General features: G+C 43.1%; 1 protein-coding gene across 4 annotated transcripts in view; it reads right to left on the reverse strand.

Annotated features, from left to right (window-relative positions):
• ACSBG2 (acyl-CoA synthetase bubblegum family member 2) overlaps positions 1-26,636 on the reverse strand; it is a 246,519-nt gene that overhangs the window by 138,538 nt on the left and 81,345 nt on the right. For all 4 annotated transcript variants that reach the window (XM_030218100.1, XM_030218098.1, XM_030218101.1 and 1 more), the window contains 4 exons: positions 9,891-10,156; positions 8,854-8,942; positions 6,303-6,423; positions 4,607-4,687 (listed from right to left, as the gene is read on the reverse strand). In XM_030218100.1, the coding sequence (XP_030073960.1) occupies positions 4,607-4,687; positions 6,303-6,423; positions 8,854-8,942; positions 9,891-10,156 (557 nt within the window). The remainder of the gene's footprint in view (positions 1-4,606; positions 4,688-6,302; positions 6,424-8,853; positions 8,943-9,890; positions 10,157-26,636) is intronic.

A 26,636-nucleotide genomic window follows, 5' to 3' on the forward strand; every position in this document is an offset into this window, starting at 1 on the left:
TTAGTCTATGTTTAGTTTAGGGTTTGCTTGTTTCTTAGTCTTGCTGCTTGTTTGTGTGGTGCTTAGGTTTCTGTGTTGTCTGTCTTCAGTGGCTGCTTGCAGCTTTTAGTTCTTTCCCTTGTTGGTCTGTGTTTGTTCCCTGTTTCAGTGGCTGCTTGCAGCTTTCAGATCTGTCCCTTGTCTGTCTGAGAGTCCTAGTCTAGTTTTCTTTCCCTGTGTGCTCTAGTCCCTGTGTGTATCCTGCTGGAATCCAGTTCCAGCCTTGTCCATTAAGTCCTGCTGGCCACCTGCACTCAGGGGCTCAACTCCTGAGGAATGGTGGCTAAGTGCAGGTGAAGGCTAGCTGGCCCTGTCAGAGTGCTGCCTTATCCCTGTATGGGGTGGTTTTGCCTGCTACTGCCGCTCCTCAGCAGTGGCCCAAGGGTTCACAAACCTAGTTCCAGTGTTGAAAACATGACATACATCCCTAAATATCTTCTGGAGGCCTCTGGAAATAAGCAAGAATGGTGGGAAGGCATATAGGAAAGGCTTTTTTCATGAAATGAAGGCATTTTGAGCTATGCTTGTGCCACCAAGAGCAACAATCAATCACTTTGCATTCACTGCAGCCACAAAAAGACATCGTTCTGAGGAAGTCCCCATTTGTTAAACAGATAAGGTTACCGCAGTGTCTAGGGACCACTCGTAAAGATCCAGTGTGCAGCAGAGGGAGTCTGATCTAATTGCAGTGGCCTGGTAGGTACACTGCCTGCATGACCATGGCAAAGTCCCATATGCATAGGTACAGGGAGCGGTTTGTGCTAAAAATCGTGACCTGGTCATCTCTGCAGATTAGTGCAAGCTTTTGTTGAATCCATGACCAAAGAGTATGCAGGGCACAGAAGATGGCTCTGAGCTCTAGATGACCGATGTGAAAGTTCTTTTTTTTGTTGACCCCATTGTCTGTGTGTTTTGGCCCGATTTTAAAGTGGGCACTCCAGCCTATAGGGGAAGCATTGCTCGTTAGATTTAGTTGAAGGCGCATCCCACCTGGAATGAGGGAGGAATGGCGCCACCAGTGAAGCGATTATCTGAATCTGGGAACAGATATGCTTGGGGGATTATTTTCTGGTTCTAATGAAGCTCAATATGCTATTAGAGTGGCCACATATGTAGCATGACTTGCAGAGCAAGGCATACTGTGGCTGCCACATTGCCTAGCAGTCTCAGCTGACGATCTGCTTCATTTACAGACATGTTGCATAATTTGACAAATTGTTTCCCTTCTGTCATGTGGTAGGGTAAGCTGTCACTGTAGCCAAATCCAGATGAGCCCCAGTGAATGTGAGGGACTGAGTTGGTAAGGTTGGATTTGTTGCAGTTGATTAGGAAGTCTAGAGCTTGCAAAGTCTGTAGCATAGCCTAAATAGTCTGCATTAGGTAATTTTTGAAGATAAGCCAATTATCCAGATACAGGTAGACAAAATGGCCCTTCTTTTGCAGGTGTGCTGTCACTACGACAAGGCAATTGGTGAATATTCTGGGTGTGAACAAGAGGTCAAATAGGAGTACCTTGAATTGGTAGTCCTGATTGAAGAACTTGAATTGGAGAAACTTCCAGTGACTTGAGTGAATGGGAATATAGTATATACATCCTTGATGTTAAGGGAAGCTAGCCTGAAATTGATCTCAAGGAGTGGTAGAATAGTGATGAGGGAATTCATCCTGTCTTTTTTGAGATGTATTGAACTGATAAAGGTCAAGAATGAGTCTGAGGCCTCAATCTTTTGGGGGATAAGGAAGAAGTTTGAGTAAAAGCCTGTGCCCTATGGCAGCAAGGGCACCCCCTTTGGCCACACTTTTGAGGATTAGGTTGAGTTCTATGGCCAGAATGGGAATGCGTTTGTGGGGTTGTTTTGTGGGAAGTAAAGGACATGGATTGATTGGTTATTGTTTGAAGTTTATCCGATAACCCATGGAAATGAGATTCGTGACCCATTACTCAGGAGGTGACACTGCCACCTTTGAGCAATGCCAAACAGAAATAATGTTGTCCTCTCAAGTGGACTATTGCAATGTTTTGTATGTGGGAATTGACCATAAGATTGGATCTCTTTCAGGGAGAGAAAACCAACAACTTATAGCAGCAGCAGCTTCAGAGAGCATTTTCCATCTCACAGATAGGCTGAAGAGAATACCTTCTCCTGCTTTAGACTTAGTCCCGCCCACCCTACCCCTCTACCCACCCACGCCTAGAGTGACATGTCTTATATAACTTCCCTATCAACCCACTCATTACTTTTACCTCACCCATTTCTATTCTTCTATCACCTTCTCCCACTACTCCAACCAGAGTTACACCAAATCACACTGACCACCCTTCAACATCTTCAGTCCTTCTGTGACTGTTCTCTTGTGCTTGACTGCTTAAATATTAAATGCTTTACTTTCTGTCTATTTAGATTGTAAGCTCTTTGAGCAGGGACTGTCTTTCTTCTGTGTTTGTACAGCGCTGCGTACACTTTGTAGCACTCTAGAAATGTTAAATAGTAGTAGTAAATAGAATTCAACTTTGGCAAGAACACAGCTGCGAGAATGATTTTTGGTTGTAAAAAATCTGACCATGTGATTTCCCCCCCCCCCCCCCTTATTGAGGGATCTGCATTGGCTGCCAATTGATGCTTGTACTGAATTTTAAAGTAGCATGCTATGTCTTTAAAATAATTAATGGTTGCTGCCCTTAAGTTCTAATTCAGTTATTTACTTTTCCTACTGTTCGTTCTGCCTCTCGCTTTGGATCTTTATTAAGACTGGGTAGTCTTTCTGTATCTCAGGTTCACTATAAACGCATTCATGGAAGTTTAACTATCAATCTAGTAGGATTTGGAATGCTATTCCAGTTCAAATACGAATACTTCCTAATTACATGATGTTAGGAAAGATTCAAAAAATTACATATTTGGCAAATGTATGGAAGACTAGTAGTACATGCTTTTTTGTTGGGTTTTTTTTTGGATGTAACCCACCTTGATTCCAGGTTGATTTAGGCGGGATATAAACAACAGGAAAATAATAGAACAGAACAAATAACTGAACCTTCATCGTATAGGCAGTGTGTCAGAATCTAGTGTTAGGTTTGAGGATGGTCAGCTGCAAGATGACATTCTGATTGTGTTTCCTGGGTCTCTGCATCTGAGGATACAATTGGAGGGATTGACATTGTGCAGCAGGCCTGTTATAGGGCATGAAGTGCCTCCTTGACAGAGGCGTAGCTATGAGTGGGCATAGGCCCACCCAGTCTATTAGCCCCCAAAACACCTCACTAGCAGTGCTTCACTCCTTCTCTAATAGCAGCACGGCAAAGGATCCAAGGGGTCAACATGATCCAAGTTTTACCCGGACCTGCACGGCATCAACACGTCTTTGAACCCCCCTCCCCCCTTTGTCTACTCCTTGGTACAAATGGTCTGTTCCTTTTCTATATTTTATTTTGTGTTCTTTTCCTACTACTTTATAATTTTAAGTCGCTATGGCCTGTGTGCAGTAATAGTGAGTAGTCAAGTATTTTAATATACAACCACGGAGCTGGAGGTGGTCTCCTTTGGACTGGGAAGAGCTCAGTTGGGGATTTTGCTGGTGAGTGTGCCTTACATAGTTTCAAACTACTCTGTTTAAACATTTAGTATGACCAGAGAAGGAAAGGGAGGGAGGGAGATATCTGATGACCTTGTGGGTCTTACCTTTGCAGTGTTCTTGCTATCTGCTCCTCAGTTCTGCTGTTTGATGGGCTTGCTTAGAGTGTGGTGCACAGCTGCCCGTTTTACTGCTGCTGCTTTTGGTGGGTGCAAGTTTGTGGAAGAGCCGTACCACTGTGTCCCATGGGCCCTGCTACTGGAGTCAGGAGTGAGGGTGAAGCAACAGTCCAAAGACAGATAGCCATGTCCCCTCCCTCCCCAACAAAACAAGTAGCTGCATCTGGGAGGATCAGGTGAAGTGCCTGATCGCTGAATCAATTCCCCCAGCAGTAGGAACTGGGCCCTGAAGGAAGGAGTTGTTGCTACTGTGACTGAAGGCACAGCGACCACAACATGGCCTAAGAAAGAGGAGTCCTTACAGACAGATAGATAGAAGGCAGCATGGATTTCCTTTTTCATGGTTTTATTTTTTTCCCCTTTGGTTTGGTCATTCTTCCTTTTTAAAAAGTAGCTCAATTGTCAGTTTTGGATGCTAGGAGATCACTATTCAATTTGTTGAGGTGAGAGCACACCATGACTGTCTAAGAGCGGGAGATGTAAAAAACAGACAGGAGGAGCAGCACCAAGCACAGAACTCCAGCATGTCCAAGAAGCCTAAAGGCTTACTTTAGCTACAGGAGAGCTCTGGCACATAGGATCCATCTGAAGACATAACCAAGAAGTGAGTCTGTATCTCCCCTGCTCATCTCTGGAGAACAGTGCATATACTTTTAGAAATATCATGATCCTACCCAGCCCAAACACCCATAAGCATAGGCATACCTCTTTTTAATGCCTCAGAAGACACATGCTACCCACTGACTTGTAGCACTTACCCCTAAAGTAGTTTGGTTAGGACCAGACAGAAACAGTGCTTTATTATTCATACATACTGTGTAGAGATTTGGTCTTTTTTCTTTCAACTCATCTTTGTACTGTATGATAGCTTTCAGATGTGGAAGGTTATCCATAACCTGTAAAGAGAGAATAACTTTTAATTTGGAAAAAATAAAGTTGAAATAGAGATGTTACATAAGTCAAATTGTGTATGTACTTTCAGAGTTATCCATTTTTATCTTATATACAGTGTCAAGGAAAAAAAGGAACCCCTTATATAGTTTCAAAATGTAGGAGGAAGGCATCTGACGCTAGTCTGTCATGGGCCTGAATCCTGGAACAGAACTGAGGGACCATGTGGTTGATCTGAGCGGCAAAAAGATCCACCGAGGTGGTGCCCCACGCTAGGAAGATCTTGCGAGCTATGCCCATGTTGAGAGACCATGCCATGCTGGCGAGTCAAATGCCAAATCCGGATGGCCTTCTGACACAGAGGGTGTGATCCGGTGCCCCCCCCCCCCACTTGTTGGTGTAATACATTGCAACCTGATTGTCTGTTTGAATGAGTACAATTTGACTAGACAGCCGATCTCTGAAAGCAAAGTTTCCAGATTGCCCAGAGCTCCAGAAGGTTGATCTGGTTGGACCAAACACCTTGGGTGTGAAGCCTATCTACATGAGCTCCCCATTCCAGGAGAGAGACATCCGTTGTCAACACTCCCCACTGACAGTTTGAACTTCGTGGGTGTGGCTTGGATCTCTTTCAGGGAGAGAAAACTAACAACTTATAGCAGCAGCAGCTTCAGAGAGCATTTTCCATCTCACAGATAGGCTGCAGAGAATACCTTCTCCTGCTGTCCCTGACCAGCAGGAAACTTGTCTGAAAACAGCCCCAGTTAATTTAAGTGCTACTGCTCTGTTGTGTAACATTTCCATTGTTTACTGCTTTGCATGTTAAAAGCAGGCTTACATCAGGCAATTAGGAAGGACTTCTCTGAAAGAAAAAAAAAAAAATCCAAGTGCTCCTCAGGGAAGTCTAACAAAAGCTGGACGTCTTCCTGCAGCTTTTGTGATAGGCGTCCTTCTTGGACGTGTTTTTCTAGCCTGCAATTAGGAAGGACTTCTCTGAAGGAAAAAAAAAAAAAAAAAAAAAGGACGTCCCTGTTTTTCTTACCTGCCTGAACTGACCACAACCACAGTTCTCTCAACAGGCCCCTCCAAGGTTGTTTTCATCTTGCACCCCCCCCCCCCCCCCAGGATTGGAACGTGTGAGGACGTCCAAATCAAACCTTTTTGGACGTCCCTCCCTCCAGGTCTCTCTCAGCCAATCCCAGCGTGTTTGCACGTCCCTATCTTTATCAATTATCTCCCCCTCCCTCCTTCTAATATCATCAAACAATATAGTGAGAACACAAACATGCATCTCCCCTATTACCTATACATAACAGTCTCCTCCCCATTCGGAGAAGCATTTAGTGCATGCCACGGTTTACTACTTGCTCGTTAATGGCTCATTAAGTTTAGTGCATCTGGCCCTAAGTGCTCCTTTGTTAACTCTGCCTTAGCCAGCTAGCGTATGCTAATATGAATGCACTAGCTGGTTAACACTTCTATGCCAATTCTCTGCTCATTAAAAAAAATCCTAAATGCACAAGTGAGTGGATGCTGACAGGTGAACACACACAAAACACTAACATGTTTTGCAATAAAGGATTAGTAAAAGGGCCCTTAACTTAAACTGATAGTTTCTACCTGTAGGATTTTCTGTAGCTGTTTATGGTTTTCCACAACCAAGATATTGGCCTCACAGTTGTCTGCCACATAATGACAAGCATCCGCTGAGTTTGTAGTATAGATTCCACAAGCCAGACCTCTGTGAGCAAAGTAAAAATAAATTCTTTTTTTTTTAATTTGTAAAGTTTATTGAATCATTCACATAGAAAAAGAAAACATTACAATTCCAAATCCCACTCAACTGATGTCAAACCTGACCTCAGCAAACTTTGGGATACAAACATAGTATCATGAAATGGCGTCGAAACCCGTTTCCACTCCCTTTTTCTCCCCTTTTGTCACCCCCTACCCCCCTCCCTCATCCCCTGCCCCCAAAAAAGTGTCATGCAGAATTTATAATGTTATGTGGGATTTTAAAAAAAATGTTACACAGATTTTTTTTATTTTTGAATACCATTCCTCCAGGATTAAATGTCACTCTTAATGAGGACCAAACTTCTCTTATTCACCAAACGGCTGTACAACTCTGTTTAATTTACTGTGTGTAGTCTTCAAGACCACGTATCCAGCTTGTTGCACTGTATATATGCATGGGATGTGCCCAAGTACACCTTCCCTTAACCTGGCTGTCTGCACCTCTAGACTGTTGCATGCAATTTCAAACTTCTACGGTCTGTGCCCTGATCGAGGTTGAATAGATATGGATGGGCTGGAGTGTAAATTTTAGTACAGGAACAGTGCTGGGCTGACTTTTACAGTCTGTACCCTGAGAAAAGCAGGGACAAATCAAACTCTGGTATACCTTTAAAGTAGCACATACCATGTAAATGAGTTTATCTTGTTGGGCAGACTGGATGGACCGTACAGGTCTTTATCTGCCGTCATTTACTATGTTACTATGAAGTTTATTGCTGCAAACAAAATACAAATAAATTTTCTTCCTGTTTTTGCATCAGTAATTTTAGCTAGAAGACTCTAGAACCTGTCAGTAATTACTCTTTTGATATTTTTTTCAATGATTAAGTGTAATGAAAGTGTTTTAACTTGTTTTAAAAATATGCTTATAATTTAGAGGTGTATTTTCAAAGCACTTAGACTTACAAAGTTACATAGGTGGAGGGGCATTTTAAATATGACGTCTAAGTCCAACTTTGGACATTTTGTTAAAAACATCCAAAATTCAAATGGATAATATAGCCATTTTCAAAACATTTTTTTAAATGGCTATTTGCTAGATGTTTTTGTGCTCTGTATCTTTTTGGTCCATTTAAAAAAAATGTCCAAATAAAAAAACGCACAAGCTCAAGCCATTGGGATGTAGGAGGAGTCAGCATTCTTAAATGCTAAATAGTAGTAGTAGTAGTTGACTGGTCACACATACATCCCAGGAAAGCAATGGCGCATCCTAGAGGGCACTGCACTTGAAATAAATGCTCCCAGGTACACATCTCACCATTGCTCCCTTATCTTGTGTGCTGAGCCCCCCCCCCCCCATCCAAAACCCACCCAATACCCACTACCCCCAACTGTACACCACTACAATAGCCCTTTTGGGTGAAGGGGGCACCTATATGTGGGAACAATGGGTTCCAGTGAATACGAGAGGGCTCAAAGTTTCCACCACAAGTGTAAAAGGTAGGGAGAGGTATGGGCCTGGATCCACTTATCTGCAATGCACTTGCACTCATCACTAGACTACTCCAGGGACCTGCATGCTGCTCTAATGGACCAGAGTATAATATCAGAGACTGGCATACAGGCTGGTAAGTAATGCTTTAAACCATATTTTTTGGGGGGTGGGGGTTAGTGACCACCAGGAGAGTAAGGAGTTGTCATCCCTGATTCCCTCCAGTGGTTATCTGGTTGATTAAGCACTTTTTTGTGGCTTATTTATTAATAAAAGAAGTGTAGACCAAAACGTCCAATTTATAGCCCTGGATGTTTTTGTTTTGTTCCATTATGGCAGAAAAACATCCAAGTGTTAGGAATGACCAGATCCTGCCCTTAACACACCCTTGATGTGCCCCCCTGTAATTGGAATGCACTTCTGACAGACTTCATAGAAAAAAAGTCTAAAAATATTTTCGAAAATACCAAGTTGGATGTTTTTGTGAGAAAAACATCCAAGTGTTAGGAATGACCAGATCCTGCCCTTAACACACCCTTGATGTGCCCCCCTGTAATTGGAATGCACTTCTGACAGACTTCATAGAAAAAAAGTCTAAAAATATTTTCGAAAATACCAAGTTGGATGTTTTTGTGAGAAAAACATCCAAATGCAGATTTATGCCACTTTATGAACATTTTTCTATTTTGAAAATGAACCCCACAGTAACCTATGAAACTTCTTAACACTTTGAAAATGAGCCCCTTAGTCTATGCCTTTTCTCTAAGAAATAAAGCTCAGTATAATTTTCTGCTTCACTATCCAGATCACTGACTGTAAACAATTTTGAGTTATAGTATTAACCTCCAAGTAGTGTAAGTTATAAAAATCAGCATTAATAAATTATCGAAATTACCTATAAAATAATTTGGGGGAGGAACGTGAACAAGACAAACATCTCACCCTGCTAAAATGGCTCCTACATCAGCAATAAACCACTCCGGAGAGTTAAATCCCAGGATTCCAACTCCACGGTAACGCTCCAGTCCCAGCTGTTGGGGGGGGGGGGGGGGGGGGGGGAGGAAAAGATAGATATTTGTATTGCTTCAAGCACTGTTTTGTAACTTGATTAAGCCACATACCTAGGCTTTCTCCTGCAATAAAGATGTACTTAACTTGTATCCCTATATTATATGAATAGCTTTTGCTCACTTAAGACAGTATTCAGTCAGGGCTCTCATAACTAGGTTTTTAACGTCTGAGAATCCCCGATGCCCACTCCTGGCCCCCCCCAAATAGCCCCCTCTCCTTCCTACCTCCTTCCTGCAACCTGCTAGACTCAAACCTCTGTTCTCCTCCCCTCCCCTCAGAATAAGCCCTCCCACCAAATCCCCCCTTGAGGTTTAGGTAGGTCCCCCTGGGCCTATCTGTATCCTTGGTGGTCCTAATGGGGGCACTGAGGTGGCAGAAGTGAAGTCCCCTCGCAGCTTCCATCTGCAAATGGCTGCTGCGGCCGCTTGCACTAATTGTGTAGTAACGCAACCCACTAGGGTAAGTACCAACGTTGTGGCCCTCCATTTATAAAGGTTGCCCTTCTCTAGTCTAACTCAATGCATGCTGTTATTAGAAAAAAAAAAAAAAAAAACCACAGTTACCCACTATTTCTTACAATTAACCCCAAACACCAGTTGATTGTTACTGAATGCCCTCTTTCGATGTGATTTCTTCCTCCAATTTATGTAAATTATAAATCCACACGAAAAAACTCAAACAGTTTTAACCCTGTTCTGTAAGCTTTACTTAAAATATCTATAAGCAGAAATTTCTCATCAATTTGGTAACTGAAGGGCTCCTGTTACCAACAGCACATTAAAATTTATCATTTAATACCTAACCTATTAACTTTACAGTAAACACTACTAGGATGAATTCTTTTTATGATTCCATAACAGTATTATAAAATAAGGAATCATTAAGTAAAATAAAACATCAAAACTTACCTTTAGAAATCCTTTTGCTGCTTTTCGGCAATCTGCATAGTATTGCTTGTAGGTTAGTTTAATCCACTGATCACCCTGCTTGGATGCCAATGCAACATAATCACCATATTTTCGAACAGCTTCCAGAAACAACTGGTGAACAGTAATAGGAGGTAATTTGGCCATCCCAGATTCTTCCATTCTCAGCATCACTTCCCCATCACATTGTGAAGTCCATAAATTCAATGCAGAGTTTGCTGATCTTGATGAAACTTCCTCAGATGTCACTGAAGAGCAAGAAGTGTAAGCACTGACAGTAAACAAGAATTCTTAAGCCACCAAGTGGTATAGTATTACTACTACATGAGGCCTTCAGAGCAAAAGCCAGCCATGTCCATATCTACAGATTAAAGCCAATTCAGGCACCAAATTTTTTTTTTTTTTTTTTACTGAATGTATACCTCACAACTTTGATGGCTAATATCTTCTATTGTATCAAAATAGACCTGGCCCCACTTTTGTTCAGGGGCTCAAATACATCTAGTAGCACTATAAGTAGAGGAGTGTGGTAGCCGTGTTAGTCCACTCTTAAGGTTATCAATAGAAATCAAACAAAATAAAACATGGAAAAGAAAATAAGATGATACCTTTTTTATTGGACATAACTTAATACATTTCTTGATTAGCTTTCGAAGGTTGCCCTTCTTCCTCAGATCGGAAATAAGCAAATGTGCTAGCTGACAGTGTATATAAGTGAAAACATTCAAGCATTACTATGACAGTCTGACAGGGTGGGAGGAGGGGGGTGGGTAGGAAGTATGCATGGGGACATCAAAGCATATCATTGATATTCTAACAGGGTGGGTGTGGATAGGTGAGGGGAGGGTGATCAACAGAGACATACAGCTTTATGGTTTATAATGGGCTAGGAACCCCAGATCCTTGTTAAGTCCTTTCTGTTGGGTGTTAAAATATTCAATCATTCTGACTTCAAAGGTCTTACGTTCTTGTATGGTCTTGTTAAGTCCTTTCTGTTGGGTGTTAAAATATTCAATCATTCTGACTTCAAAGGTCTTACGTTCTTGTATGGTTTTAAAGTTACCTTTGAGGATTCTCACTGTGAAATCACTGGTACAGTGTCCTGGTCCTGTAAAATGTTGACCAACAGGCGTGGGAACCCTGCTGGCACCAGTATTGTTCATATGATATCTATGCAAATTGAATCTTGTCTTAAGCATCTGGCCTGTTTCTCCAATATAGCATCCTTCGTTACATTTTTTACACTGAATGATATATACCACATTGGAAGATGAGCAAGTGAAAGATCCCTTTATGTTGAATATCTTTCCTTTGTGGATGACTTTGGGGTCCTGTGAAATATTTTGGCATAGTTTGCAACTGGATAAATTACAGGGAAGTGTGCCCTTCTGTTCCTTTTCAGTCTGTGAAGGAAGTTTACTTCTGATTAGCTTGTGTTTTAAATTGGGTGGCTGTCGGAAGGCCAGTACTGGTGGGGATGGGAATATCTCTTTCAGTAATTCATCCTCCTGGAGTATAGGTTGTAGATCTCTTATAGAAATAGCTAGTAATAGTAGTAGTAATATATCATCCAGTACAGACTGTATACACGGCTAGTATTTCAACTTACGTGCTGTTGCATTGTGAGATCTGAGACAAAGCCAAGCATTAAAAGATGAATGCATTTATATCTAATACAGTGGGGGAAATAAGTATTTGATCCCTTGCTGATTTTGTAAGTTTGCCCACTGACAAAGACATGAGCAGCCCATAATTGAAGGGTAGGTTATTGGTAACAGTGAGAGATAGCACATCACAAATTAAATCCGGAAAATCACATTGTGGAAAGTATATGAATTTATTTGCATTCTGCAGAGGGAAATAAGTATTTGATCCCCCACCAACCAGTAAGAGATCTGGCCCCTACAGACCAGGTAGATGCTCCAAATCAACTCGTTACCTGCATGACAGACAGCTGTCGGCAATGGTCACCTGTATGAAAGACACCTGTCCACAGACTCAGTGAATCAGTCAGACTCTAACCTCTACAAAATGGCCAAGAGCAAGGAGCTGTCTAAGGATGTCAGGGACAAGATCATACACCTGCACAAGGCTGGAATGGGCTACAAAACCATCAGTAAGACGCTGGGCGAGAAGGAGACAACTGTTGGTGCCATAGTAAGAAAATGGAAGAAGTACAAAATGACTGTCAATCGACAAAGATCTGGGGCTCCACGCAAAATCTCACCTCGTGGGGTATCCTTGATCATGAGGAAGGTTAGAAATCAGCCTACAACTACAAGGGGGGAACTTGTCAATGATCTCAAGGCAGCTGGGACCACTGTCACCACGAAAACCATTGGTAACACATTACGACATAACGGATTGCAATCCTGCAGTGCCCGCAAGGTCCCCCTGCTCCGGAAGGCACATGTGACGGCCCGTCTGAAGTTTGCCAGTGAACACCTGGATGATGCCGAGAGTGATTGGGAGAAGGTGCTGTGGTCAGATGAGACAAAAATTGAGCTCTTTGGCATGAACTCAACTCGCCGTGTTTGGAGGAAGAGAAATGCTGCCTATGACCCAAAGAACACCGTCCCCACTGTCAAGCATGGAGGTGGAAATGTTATGTTTTGGGGGGGTTTCTCTGCTAAGGGCACAGGACTACTTCACCGCATCAATGGGAGAATGGATGGGGCCATGTACCGTACAATTCTGAGTGACAACCTCCTTCCCTCCGCCAGGGCCTTAAAAATGGGTCGTGGCTGGGTCTTCCAGCACGACAATGACCCAAAACATACAGCCAAGGCAACAAAGGAGTGGCTCAGGAAGAAGCACATTAGGGTCATGGAGTGGCCTAGCCAGTCACCAGACCTTAATCCCATTGAAAACTTATGGAGGGAGCTGAAGCTGCGAGTTGCCAAGCGACAGCCCAGAACTCTTAATGATTTAGAGATGATCTGCAAAGAGGAGTGGACCAAAATTCCTCCTGACATGTGTGCAAACATCATCAACTACAGAAGACGTCTGACCGCTGTGCTTGCCAACAAGGGTTTTGCCACCAAGTATTAGGTCTTGTTTGCCAGAGGGATTAAATACTTATTTCCCTCTGCAGAATGCAAATAAATTCATATACTTTCCACAATGTGATTTTCCGGATTTAATTTGTGATGTGCTATCTCTCACTGTTACCAATAACCTACCCTTCAATTATGGGCTGCTCATGTCTTTGTCAGTGGGCAAACTTACAAAATCAGCAAGGGATCAAATACTTATTTCCCCCACTGTATATGTAAAACGTAGATGACAAAAGAGAACAGTTCCATGGCAGGCTAGATGAAGTACATTACTTTCCTTTCAGCAATTTATATTGAGAATTTGGTATACAGAACTTAAGTCTGGCTTTTAATTAAACCCACTCCATGTGCCTCCAGGGTACACCTTCACCTTTTCTTTTAAAATGCAAAAAAGATGGGACAAGTTAAAAACAGGACTTATTTTTTTTAGAAAGACACACAAAATTAGTATTTAAGTAAAAAAAAAAATGTCCATTTATAAACATCAACTTTAAATTTTTTATTTATCCTCCCGCCTTCAATTTTCCTAAGCGTGTCTGTGGTAGACTTTCATATCACCAGTAAAAAGACTTCCAAAGTGAAGTTATTCACCTCTAGCAGGTGCTCTCCGAGTACAGCAAGCAAAGTATTCTCACATTTGAATGATGTCACCTGAGTGAGCCCAGTGCAGACATTGCACGGTGTGTACACTCTGTAGAAAATCCTAGCAGTGCCCACTGTGCATGCGCGGATGCTTTCCAAAAGCACAAGTGCAAGTTCCTCAGTACAATAATATAGCTGAAGAAATACAACTCCTAGGGGAGGTGGGAAGGTATGTGAGAATACTTGGCCTGCTATCCTCGGAGAACACCTGCTATAGGTGAGTAACTTCACTTTCTCCAAGGACAAGCAGGCCATTAGTACTCTCACATCAAGGAATCCGTATATACCAGATTCACCAAAAACAATGAGAGGACAATAGGGACTTGAAACTTCGAGGCCTTGAAGTCAAATCAACCATAAACTATATACAATCTAGTTGTGGAGGTGCAGCCCACAACAGAACAAAACTGGGCCTAGGAGGGTGGAGTTGGATTCTAGACACCAAGTTCTGCAGTACTGTCTGACCAAACCTGGCTGTCATGTTGGTTATCCTGTTCATGGCAGTAGTGAGATGTGAATGTGTGGACCAAAGACCACATCGCAGTTTTGCAAATTTCATCAATGGAGGCTGATCTCAAGTGAGCTACCGACTTGGCCATGGCTTGATATGAGCCTTGACATAACCGTATAGAGTCAGCCCAGCCTAGGCATATGTGAAGGAAATGCAATCCGCTAGCCAACTGGAACTAGTACATTTGCTGATGGCTACCCCCATCCTATTTAGGTCAAAAGCAACAAAAAGCTGAGTGGACTGTCTATGGGCTTTAGTCCACACCAGATAGAAGGATAAGGCTTGCTTGCAGTTTAAGGTACACAGTGTGCTTTAGCCTGAATGGACATGCATATTTGAGAAAAATGTTGGCAAAACAATTGACTGGTTAAGATGGAACTCCTGACGTAAGCTTAGGAAGGAACTTAGGTCATGTGCGTGTTGTGATGAAACAGATACTAGAGCCTGAAGCTCACCAACTCTGCAAGCTGAAGTGACCACCACCACCAAAAACACAACCTTCCAGGTCAAATACTTCAGATGACAGGAATTAAGTGGCTCAAAAGAAGCTTTCATCAGCTGGGTTAGAATGACATTGAGATCCTATGACACAGTAGGAGGTTTGACCAGGGGGCTTTAATATCAAACCTCTCATGAATCGAACTAGAGGCTGTACAGAGATGGGCTTACCCCCTACACAAAAACAGTAAACACGGACTGCACGGAGCTGGTTTTTAAAACAAGACAGACAGGTGCAGGACGTATTTAAGCAGTTTTTGTGTAGGGCAAGAGAGGATCTAGGGCCTTGCCCTCACACCAGACAGCAAATCTTCTCCATTTAAAAGACTAAACACCTCTTAGTGAAATGTTTCCTGGAAAAAACCAAGATCTTGGAGACACCTTCAGACAGATTCAAGGACAAATTCTATGCTCTCAACATCCAGGTTGTGAGGGCCAGGGACTAGAGATTGTGATGCAGAAGAGACCCCTCATTCTGCGTTATGAAGGTCAGAAAACACTCCAATCTTCAGGGCCCCTCGGAAGACAATTCCAGAAGTGGAGGAAGCCAGATCATCTCGGCCAGAATGGATCATATCACTGTTCCCTTTTCTTGCCCGAATTTCAGCAAAGTCTTCTCTATGAGAAATCAGAGGACATGCATACAGAAAACCCTACCCCCTATGGAACAGAAAGGCATCCGAAGCTAGTCTGACATATGATCTGAGCCTGGGACAGAACCGAGGGACCTTGCTGTTGAGATGAGTGGCGAAAAGATTCACAGAGGAGATGCCCGACTCTAGGAAGATCCTGCGGGCTATGCCCATATTGAGAGACCTCTCGTGAGGTTGAATTACCCTGCTTGCCAGGCTCAGTCTGCCAAGCTGTTGTTCTCGCCAGCCAGGTGTGTTGCTTGTAGTGACATGTGAAGGTGGGCCCACTGCCACATCTGTACCACTTCCTGACACAAGAGGTAAAAAATCACATACCCCTCACTTGTTCACATAATACATAGCAACCAGATTATCAGTTTGGATGAGAATTGGGTTCTGTAGCTCATCTCTGAAAGCCTTTATAGCATTCCAAATAGCCCTTAGCTCCATAAGGTTGATGTGGAGATCTGTCTCCTGAGAAGACCATACGCCCTGGGTGTGAAGCCCATCCACATGAGCCCCCCAACCCAAGTTGGATGCATCCGTTGTCAACACTTTTTGAGGAGATGGAATTGGGAATGGGAGACCCACAATCAAACTGGGCTAAGTTGTCCACCAAAGGAGGAACTAGGCCAAGTGGCTTAACGGTCTCAACATCTGTCGAGCTGTGACCTCTGCCTGCTGCTCCAGAACTGTGAGACAAGCACTATCAAGGTATCTGCTCTTGCCATGGGCAGAAAGGCCCGAATTTGCAACATATCTAGCAGGGCTCCTACATAATCCAATCACTGAGCTGGGAGAAGATGGAGCTTGGGATAGTTTATGACAAACCATAGGATTCCAGCACACAAGTAGTTCTCCATATTGACCCTTTCGCTCCTTCCTGCCCCAATTTGACTGCCCCTATCGGACCGACCGTTCACTTGTCTATTAGATTGTAAGCTCTTTGAGCAGGGACTGTCTCTCTTTGTTAAATTGTACAGCGCTGCGTAACCCTAGTAGCGCTCTAGAAATGTTAAGTAGTAGTAGTAGTAGTAGTAATGTGCTCTTGACCAGCCAATTGTCCAAGTAGAGAAACAAACTCCCAGTCTGCATAGTGATGCTGCAACTGTTAGACATTTGGTGAAGACCCCTGGGAGCTAATGTGAAGCTAAAGGACAGAATGTGATACTGGTAGTGGTTTTTCCCTACTCGAAATCTGAGATACCTCCTGTGACTGGAAAGCATCGAAATGTGGGTATAGGCATCCTTCAAGTCCAGAAAGCATAGCCAATCTTGCACCTAAATCATCCTAAACTTTCTTTTTTCCCACCAGAATTTGCTCAGGGTCCTTAGGTCTAGGATGGGATGAAAATCACCTCTCTCCCCCCACTTAGGCACAAGGAAGTACCTAGAGTAGACTCCCTTCCCTTCTTTCCTAGGTGGCAAGGTTCAATCACATTGGCCTGCAGAAGGGCAGACACTTCCTCTACAAGTGCGACCGCACCTCGAATATTGTGTTCATTTCTGGTCGCCACATCTCAAAAAAAGATATAGTGGAATTAGAAAAGGTGCAGAGAAGGACGATTAAAATGATAAAGGGGATGGGACGACTTCCCTATGAGGAAAGACTAAAGCGGCTAGGGCTCTCCAGCTTGGAAAAAAGGCGGCTGAGGGGAGATATGATAGAGGTCTATAAAATAACGAGTGGAGTTGAACGGGTAGACGTGAAGCGTCTATTTACGCTTTCCAAAAATACTAGGACTACTCAATGTGTAATTAAACTCTGGAATTCGTTGCTGGAGAATGTGGTAAAGGTGGTTAGCTTAGCAGAGTTTTAAAAAGGTTTGGACGGCTTCCTAAAGGAAAAGTCCATAGGGGAAAATCCACTATTTCTGGGATAAGCAGTATAAAATGTTTTGTACTTTTTTGGGATCTTGCCAGGTATTTGTGACCTTGATTGGCCACTGTTGGAGACGGGTGCTGGGCTTGATGGACCTTTGGTCTGTCCCAGTATGACAATACTTATGTAATTATGTAAGTACCTACTTGAGCTGAGAGCCAGTATAAGATGCTCTCGGTGGGCAATTTGTCGGTTTCTGACACCAATGAAGTGCGTTTAACTGAGGTAGACTACTTGAAGCACCCACCGGTCAGTGGTTATAAAGGACCACCTTTGATGGTAAAAATTCAGCCTTCCTCCTGCTGGTAGGCTGTCCAGGTTGGTTACTTGGATAGTGGCTATGCTCTCCTAGAGCCAATCAAAAGCTCATGCCTTGCTTTGGCTGGGGAGCCAGCTGGGCCTTCCAAGATCAAGATTGACATGGCTGGAAGGACTGAGGCTGGGGCTGCTAGGTAGAGCGGGAAGGCAGTGGAAACCTACGCCTTTCAGAGTAACAGGTTCGTCACCTAGGCCCAGTCAAAAAACCTCCTAGTAGAGGAGAATAAAGCTATAGGTTGCCGAGAGGGGGACTGAATGGTATCAGTATGTTTCTTGATAAGGTCAGAGACCTCCTCCACCTTGTCCCCAAAAGATTATCTCCTCGGCACGGTACATCCGCTAACCTCTCCTGAACTACTAGTCCCATGTCAGGAGACATGCACCCATGAGAGTCTGTGCATCCCCACAACCGAAGCGGAGAATCTGGACCCAATATCAAAAGTCTCACAAGCGCCCCTGGCTAGATATTTCCTGCACTTCAGCTGCTTTTTGGCCAACTGGTGAAGCACCATAGCCTGCTTCTGAGGGTTGCAAGTCCACAAGACTGAGCATAGTGCGCACCAAAGATCAAGTATATGTTCGTGTAGAACTGGTAACACAGTAGATGACAGTAGATAAAGATCTGTATGGTCCATCCAGTCTGCCCAACAAGATAAATTCCTAGCATACGGTATGATGTAATACTGTATACCTGATCTTGGATTTGTCCTTGCCATTTTCAGGGCATAGTCCTTGTTCTCCAGCTTCTGAATCCATCATCGAAGCCCCACTCCAGTCCATCCAAGTCTGTCCAGCCACGATGAAGACACAGAAACTAGAAGTCTGTCCAGCACTGGCTTTTTTTCTCCCCCAATTACTGGCGTTATTAATCACCACTAAGCTTCTTTGGATCCATTCCTTCTAAACAGGATTCTTTTGTGTTTATCTCATGCATTTTTTAATTCCGCTACTGTTTTCATCTCCACCACCTCCAACGAGAGAGCATTCCAAGTAGGACTGATGTGGTTAATGCGCATCGAGGCCTGATAAATCTTCCGCCCAAACAAATGAAGAGTCTGAAACTCTTTACAATCAAAACACAAATACTAGGAATCATTCTCAACATCTGACCCTTGAAGACCAAGTTGCAGCAATCACATCAAAAAGCTTCAAAACACTATGGAAAATGAGAGGAATCAGAAACCATTTCCCCAATCATTCCGTCTTATAGTACAGATGCTGAATGTACCAACTAGACTACTGTAATGCAGCATATATTGGCTGCAAAGAAAACCTACTACGATCATCCAAAACACAGCAGCAAGATAGAGCAACTGCAAAGCAGCGAGATTGATATTCAAAAATATGATAGACCAAACCCACTACTCATAAAGCTACATTGGATCCCGATCAAGGCCAGACTTTTTCAAAACCAGCACAACCTTCAAAATACTGTTTGGATTGTCACCGGACTACATGCTAGACAAGATCAAACTACCACCAAGAAATGCAACCCCAGGAACCAGAGGTTACCAACTATTTCACCTGCCCAACTGCAAAAATGTACTATAAAAGTCCACCCACACGACAGGATTTAGCTACCTGGGTCAAAATTGTGGAACTCAATTCCCATACTCATAAGAAGCATCAAAAACTACCTCCAGTTCAGAAGAGGCCTAAAGATCTACCTCTTCATGAAATTCTATGAGTAAAATATGCACTAATCATTCTGGAACAACAACACACAACACAACCTTTAACTGCAACGCATCTTTTCGTTTAAGAAATGAAAGAAAACATATCTTCTCAAGAAACCCAATGACTATTCCATGCACACTAATAATAGTTTTTCTTGCCAACCACCGAAAAATACAGCACCATACAACCTTGTAAATGCAATTGAATCAATGTAATCTCTAACAACTGTTAAATTTAAGCCACATTGAACCGAACCTTGTTTTTGGATAACTGTGGGATACAAGTATGAATGAATGAACAAACATCTCTGCCCTAGGCACTTCCTTCATCTCCAACTTAAATGGGATGGCTGAAGCCATCTTCACAAAACCTGTGAATGAGAGACTCTCAGATGTTGATTTACACCTCTTGAGGTAGGAGGGGGTCAGAAGGGACTGACTCTTCCTCCAAGAGAAAATGTGGATCTTCATCTGACTCCCATAAGCGGTCCAAGTCCGACTCCTCACAATGCTCCAGATGGCCAGAGCAAGTCTGCGCCTTGTACAGTGGAACTATGTCCATGCCCCAAACGGCACAGAGGCACAGGCCTACTCTCAGGCTCCAGGAAAGCTTCTTCCCCTGATACAGAGAGCAGTACCATATTGGTCGATGTAGACACCTGTCAAGGCATTGGGCTTGGGGCCTCAGAAAGGAGTCAAAGCTGAGTTGCAGTTGGTGCAAGCACATTTGATGCCTAAACAGAATGCAGCTGAAACATCTGCACCAGCCCCTCCCTGAGCATGGCCCAGTACTGCTCATCGAGGGCAGGCAGGCATCAGCACAAGCTGGGGGTGATGGTTTGGAGACAGCCTAAGAAAGAGCTGTGTTGAACCGGAAGCAGGAACCTGGATACCTGAAGCACACCAGCACCCCCACCTAAGAGAGAGCAGCTATCCTCTTGGTACACTTCTCAGGTACCAGTGATGCCAATGCCCTGGTGGTCCTGGCACCGTGCTTCGAAGGGGACCGATGCTTGTGCTTCTTTGGCTTCCCTCGACACCGATGAGGATGAACCTACTAACAGCACCCAATGGCAAGGGAGGTAGAGATCTCCGATGCACCCCCAGAGGTAGATGAAGTCTGGGCAGCCATCGAGGTCAATGCTTCTGGTGCAGATGTTGAAGGATCTGCTTACGAAGAGAAAAAAAGTTTCTCCTGTTGGACCTGATGTGCCCTCACTTGCTATTGTAAAAAAACGAACAAGAAGCTGGCTGGTGGTCAGGCCCAAGGCACTCAATGTACCAACTGTGCAAGTCCATAGAAAAAATCATCAGTTTTCATTGGGTGTACCTTTTGAAGCCACTGGGCGCCTTCCTAGACATTGAGAAGAGGGAATCGCAGCCAAATTAAATTCCTCAATTTTGAGCGTCAGAAAGGGGCAATGCTCAAATCGAGGTCAGTGCTTAGGCCCAAACGAGTCCTAAAGAGCTGCACGAAGAAAGAAAGAAATCTTGAAAAGCCAAAAGACATAATAAAATAAGATAAATTAAGGAAAATCCACACAGGACGGCACTAAAAAAAAAAATAATTGATAACATAAACAGAGACACTACAAAGAATGATCTCTCAGCTCTGCGGATAAAAACAGACTGATGAGCCTGTACCCAAATATGCACTGTGGGATGCTGCTAGAATTTTCTATTGACTATACACTAGACAGCATCCGCGCTGGGCTCCATCGGGTGATATCACCCAGATGTGAGAATACTCTGGGCTGCTTTGCCCTCTAAGAATGCCACAATGCCACTTAACTGAAGAGAGAGAGCCAGGCCTGGGGCAGGACTGCTGCCGCCACCGCCTCCCCCCCCTCCCCTCAGAGGCCCTGCCCTGTGGCACTCCACTAAGCACTCTCTCTTCACATAGGTACATTGCCAATAACCACTATTCTGGTCATCTCAGACTTTAGTGCATAAAACTTTTACATACTGTTTATTAAGCAACTAGTAAAAAAGGCCTGTTTCTGACACAAATGAAACAGGCGCTAGCAAGGTTTTCCTCGAAGTGTGCATGTTTGAGAGAGAGAGAGAGAGAGAGAGAGAGAGAGAGAGAGAGAGAGAGAATGTGCGAGTGTGTGTAAGAGAGAGTGAGACTGGGTGCAAGTGTGTCTGTGAGAGAGAGAGTGTGTGTGTGTGTGAGAATGAGAGTGTGTGCCAGGGGCCCTCCCTTCCTCCCTCCCAAGTTCCAGGGTCATCCCCTCCCTCCCTCCCTCCGAGTTTCAGGGGCGGGCCTGTTGGGTACTCGGCTACCGGGCTGTAACCTAGGGCGGCAGCTGAACTTGCCTGACCTTTATCCACTTTTATTTTCTGCTGGGTGAGCCCAGATTGAGAACTGACAACTGATGCCTCTTAAAACACTGTCAAAACTTATGCTAGCGATCCGAGGTTGATGCGCCGAGGGGGGGGGGCTCCTGCTCGCCATGGCCTGGCTGCTGCCGGTCGCCCTGCTCTTTCCCATCGCCTTCCCCAGCGGCGCCGTAATCCACGTTCATGTCATGTGCCCCGCCCCCTCCCAGGTCAGCCTCGCCCCCCAAGGGTGTGGCCACAATGGCAACAGTGATATCAGCCTGGGTTTCGGAGACTAGCAGACCAACTCTGAAGATGCCACAGACACAGGCAGCAAGACACATAGAACGCTGGAGGTGAAAATTATTATATAGGATACCAGCATAGTGGTTTACAAATAATACAATATAATATAGAGAAAGAAACAGAAAAAGTGCATCCATATCTGTCAAAGAAAAGGGTAAAGTATTTTGCCATGTTTTCCCAGTTTTTGCTCTTCCAGATCTGCCCTGTCATATCAAGTTTCAAAAGTATCCTTAAAGAATGCCTTTAGATTTTCCTTAATTGTTAAACAGGATGGCTCCAATTGCAAAAAAATGTTATATAAAATGATTCCGAGACGGGCCCAAAGAGAATTATGAATTGAATCTATCTGAATGTGTCTAAATGACGGTACTACCAGCAAATTCTGTTGTGATGAGAGCAGTTGCTGATATCTGTAGGGTATAAGAAACAGAGAAAGGGAAATGGGTACCCCAGAATGATACGTTTTGTAAACAAGAGTCAGAACTTTAAATGTTATTCTATGAGCAATCGGTAGCCAGAGTGTTCTTCCATCAAAAGTGATTTAGTATGGTACCTGTTCTCTGCACCTTTTATTAGCCTTACCGCAGTATTTTGAAGTTGGAGACACCAGATTCCTGTAGATCGAATCCCCTTCAATAATGGCTTAATTGCTTATAACTGTAGAAAGAGCTATTATTCTTAAGGCCTCACAAGTGAGCAAAAATCTGACTGAATTATGTGCAACTAAAGTAAGAAACATGAGATTTATTTATTTTTTTAAACATCTTTTTATTTATTAGTAACTTTTCAATACAAAATATCAGGCTAACAGAGAAATCTAGTCATCTCGCATATAAGCAACATCAAAGACCCCCCCTCCCCCACCCTCCCTCCCCCCTCAGGATATCTCAGGCATGTAAATATTCACTTTCAGCATTGTAGATCCCTCATTGTGCATGTCTCATCCGGTGAGACCCCGCCACTCTGCATAGGAGGACCATGTTTTAAGAAATCTCGCCATTCCCCCTCGCCTCAGGGTTGTAAGTTTCTCCATTAGGCAGCAATAGTCCACTTTAGCCAGTACTTGATCCACAGTGGGTATCACCTGTTGTTTCCAATGTTTTGCAATTAGAATCCTGGCTGCTGTAACAATATAGGCTAAAAGTCCATGACGAGAACCACGGCCCCCTCTTGGTGGTATGTTCAGCAAACACAAGCCAGGATTGAACCCTATCTCAGGGCCCAACCCGCATTGCAATCTGTTCTGCAAGTCCTTCCAGAACTGCTGTATCACTGGACAGTCCCACCACACATGCCAAAATGTGCCCTCTGCCCCACACTTACGCCAACAGGCTGCCGATCCATTTTTAAAGATGCGGGCGAGCTGGCTAGGGGTCAAATACCACTGATACAGCATCTTATATCCATTTTAGAAACATGAGAATTAAAGGATAATTATCATACAGAATCATCCCTAGAATTAAAAGTTCTGGTCGCCATATCTCAAAAAAAGATACAGTGGAATAAGAAAAGGTTCAAAGAAGAGTAACCAAAATGATAAAGGGGATGGAACTCCTCTCGTATGAGGAAAAGAGGTTAGGGATCTTCAGCTTGGAAAAGAGATGGATGAGGGGAGATATGACCGAGGTCTACAAAATCCTGAGTGATGTAGAATGAGTAGAAATAAATCAATTTTTTTACAAGTTCCAAAAGTACAAAGACTATGGGACACTCAAGGAAGTTACATGGAAATACTTTTATGTTTCAACTGTTTTTTATTATGAAAGAAATCAACATATCCACATCTTATAGACATTATAGAACTAATACAAGTATTTTTTTGTTCCTCCATTATCTTGTAACAGCATAATAAAACAATAATTATCTTACACAAGGATAGTGTGTTTCTTTTTCTTTCTCTGTGTGTTTCATTAATTTGTATTATCCATGAATTCAACAGAACATTGCATTATTGTCAACATCTAACATAACCAAGTATTGTGCCACCTTCATTATCCGATATTAGTACAACAAATCCATTATTAGTTCCCACCATAGTATAATGTTGCATTCTTCCATCCTTATACCTACTATTTCCCTTTCCCCCTTCCCACCCTCCCTGCCCTCTTATTCTTCATGGTTCCCCCTGTAACCTATAAAATTCCCCATACTTTCCAGTATCGCATAAAGTCCACTCATAAGGTATTAATAATCAGACTTCGCCCTTTCTGCGTCATTTTTTCCAAGTAGCATCCCCAGATTTTAAGAAATCTCGTTTTTCTTTTATCATTTCCTTTAGCCTCTTTTGCTTCCCAAACCAACAATTGATGTACCTGATTACGCCAATGCCAGAAATTTGGCGGGTTGTGTGTAGTCCAGTGCTGCATAATACATTTCCTTGCTATCAAACATAATTTGCGCTTTAGCAATACTTTATCTGCATTTAAACTCGATTGTACCTCCTTCATATCCAATATGAGATGTAATGGATTCATATCTACTCTACTACATAACATACCTGTAAGATAGTTAGTTATTTGTCTCCAATATCGTTGTATTAATACACATTTCCACATCGCATGATAAATGGAGTTCTCGGCATTATGACATTTTACACAAAGAGCTGTTTCTATACCCCCTGCTTTATACAATTGAACCTGTGTAAAGTATGCCCTGTGTATCATTCTAAATGCACATTCCCTATAATCATTTCCCCCTATCAGGCATGGAATACTTTTGATTTGTGCCATTATATCCCAGGATTGCAAGTTCCTTCCCATATCTTTTTCCCATTTCTGTTTCAACAAAGTCATCTCCTTCACAGGAGTTAGGCTCCATAGTCTCTGATATAATTGCGATATAGAAGGGGCATTTTCTGTAATTTCCTCAAAGAAGGTAATAATTTTATTACCTAACCTAATTATAAGTGCTTCTTTATTTAAATTTTGTATGTAATGTTTAAGCTGATAGTGCGCATAAGTATCTTGCCATCCAGGTTCCTCTTGATGAAGCAGCTGCGGCAGTGGCTTAATATCCCCATTCTCTCCTAGTACGTCTGCCAGGGTTTCCACACTTATCTTTCCCCAGTCATCAAAGATTTTGTTCTCCATTCCTGGTTGGAAGGCCGGATTCCCTCTAATACTTATTAACTCCGTTATTCTCGAGTCTCCGCCTAATAGTTTGCCTATAAATTTCCATACCTCTCTCATGGGTTTAAGTAAAATATTGTGCCTAATTCTAGGAGGAGTTTCCCCGCTCCGCAAATGCATTAGGGTAGTAAAGTGATATGGGTTAAATAATGCATCTTCCATCTCTATAGGTGTATAGTCGGAAGCATGAAATAATCTATCTCTCACCAGTCGCAATAAACATGCCATATTATAATATTTAAGATTGGGAATTCCCAAACCCCCCTGTCTCCATCCTCCCAACATGTATTTTTGTTGTATTTTAGCTTTTTTCTTAGCCCAACAGAATCTGAGCAGCATTCGGTATAAGCGCTTTATATCTTTCTGCAACAGGGCTATTGGTAAGATCTGCAACATATATAACCATCTCGGTAAGATCACCATTTTAAGAAGGTTGATCCTCCCTATGAGCGAGAGTGTTAGCGTGCCCCATGATGCCAACTGCTGTGCTGTCTGTTCCAGTAATTTTTCAACATTTAAATGATATAGCTCTTTTGGTCTGGCCGGCAACTGTATACCCAAATATACAAAAGATTTATGTGCCTGCTTCAAAGGGAAATCTCCCCCCCATAACTCGTGTATGTCCACATTAATTTGAAGCGCTTCTGACTTGTCTATATTCAGTTTGAAACCCGAATAATCTCCATATTCTCTGAAAATGGAAATACTTTTAAAACAGGATGAAATATTTTTCACTCAACAAACAGTTAAATTCTGGAGCTCTTTTCCGGTTAGCATATCTGGGTTTAAAAAGGTTTGGAGAAGTTCCTGGAGAAAAAGTCCATAGTCTGCTATTGAGACAGACATGAGGATGCTACTGCTTGCCCTGGGAATGGTAGCATTGAATGTTGCCACTATTTGGGTTTCTGCTAGGTACTTGTGAAATGACTTGGCCACTGTTGGAAACAGGATACTAGGCTAGATGGACCATTGGTTTGACCCAGTATGGCTTTTCTTATGCTCTTAATTTTGATTGGAAAGCCTGCCTGTTTAAAACTGGTGTAAGTGATTCCTTTCTGTTAAAGAGCATTCCTTTAGTTTTTTCGGAATTCAGTTTCATCTTATAAATAACCAATTTGCAATAAAGCAAAGATACTTAATCCGATGGAGCCCAGTGAGGATGCTGACTAGCTAGAAAGGTAGAAGGTTCTACTAGCGTCCCACTGCGTATGCGCTGTTGTCTTCCCACCCAACACGCAAGTGTAGGTCCTCCAGTCAGGTGAAAAAGCAAAAATCTATAACTAAAGACAACTCTTAGGAGGCGAGAGAATATATGAGAATAATCAACTTCTGTCCTCAGAGAACACCAGCTACAGGTATCTTTGCTTTCACCAAGGACAAGCAGGCCTTCATATTCTCACATTTGGGAATCCCTAGCTACCAGGCTCACTGAAAACAAGAAAGCTAGAATAATTGAGTCTCAAAATGTCAAGACAAAAAGCTCAAACGACCTGAAACTATATACATGCCAGCTGTGTAGGTGCAGCCTGGAACAGAATAAAACAGGGCCTAGGAACGTGGAATTGGATTCTAGACACCAAACAAATTCTGCAGAACTGCCTGTCCAAACAGACTACTGCGTCGGGTTTCCTGATCCAAACAGTAGTGAAAAGTGAACGTGTGGACTGAAGACCACGTTGCAGCCTTGCAAATCTCTATGGAGAGGCTGATCTCAAGTGGGCTACCGACGCACCCATTGCTCTGGCATTAGCTGTGAC

The sequence above is a fragment of the Microcaecilia unicolor genome, chromosome 11, assembly GCF_901765095.1.
Source record: "Microcaecilia unicolor chromosome 11, aMicUni1.1, whole genome shotgun sequence".
NCBI lineage: Eukaryota > Metazoa > Chordata > Amphibia > Gymnophiona > Siphonopidae > Microcaecilia > Microcaecilia unicolor.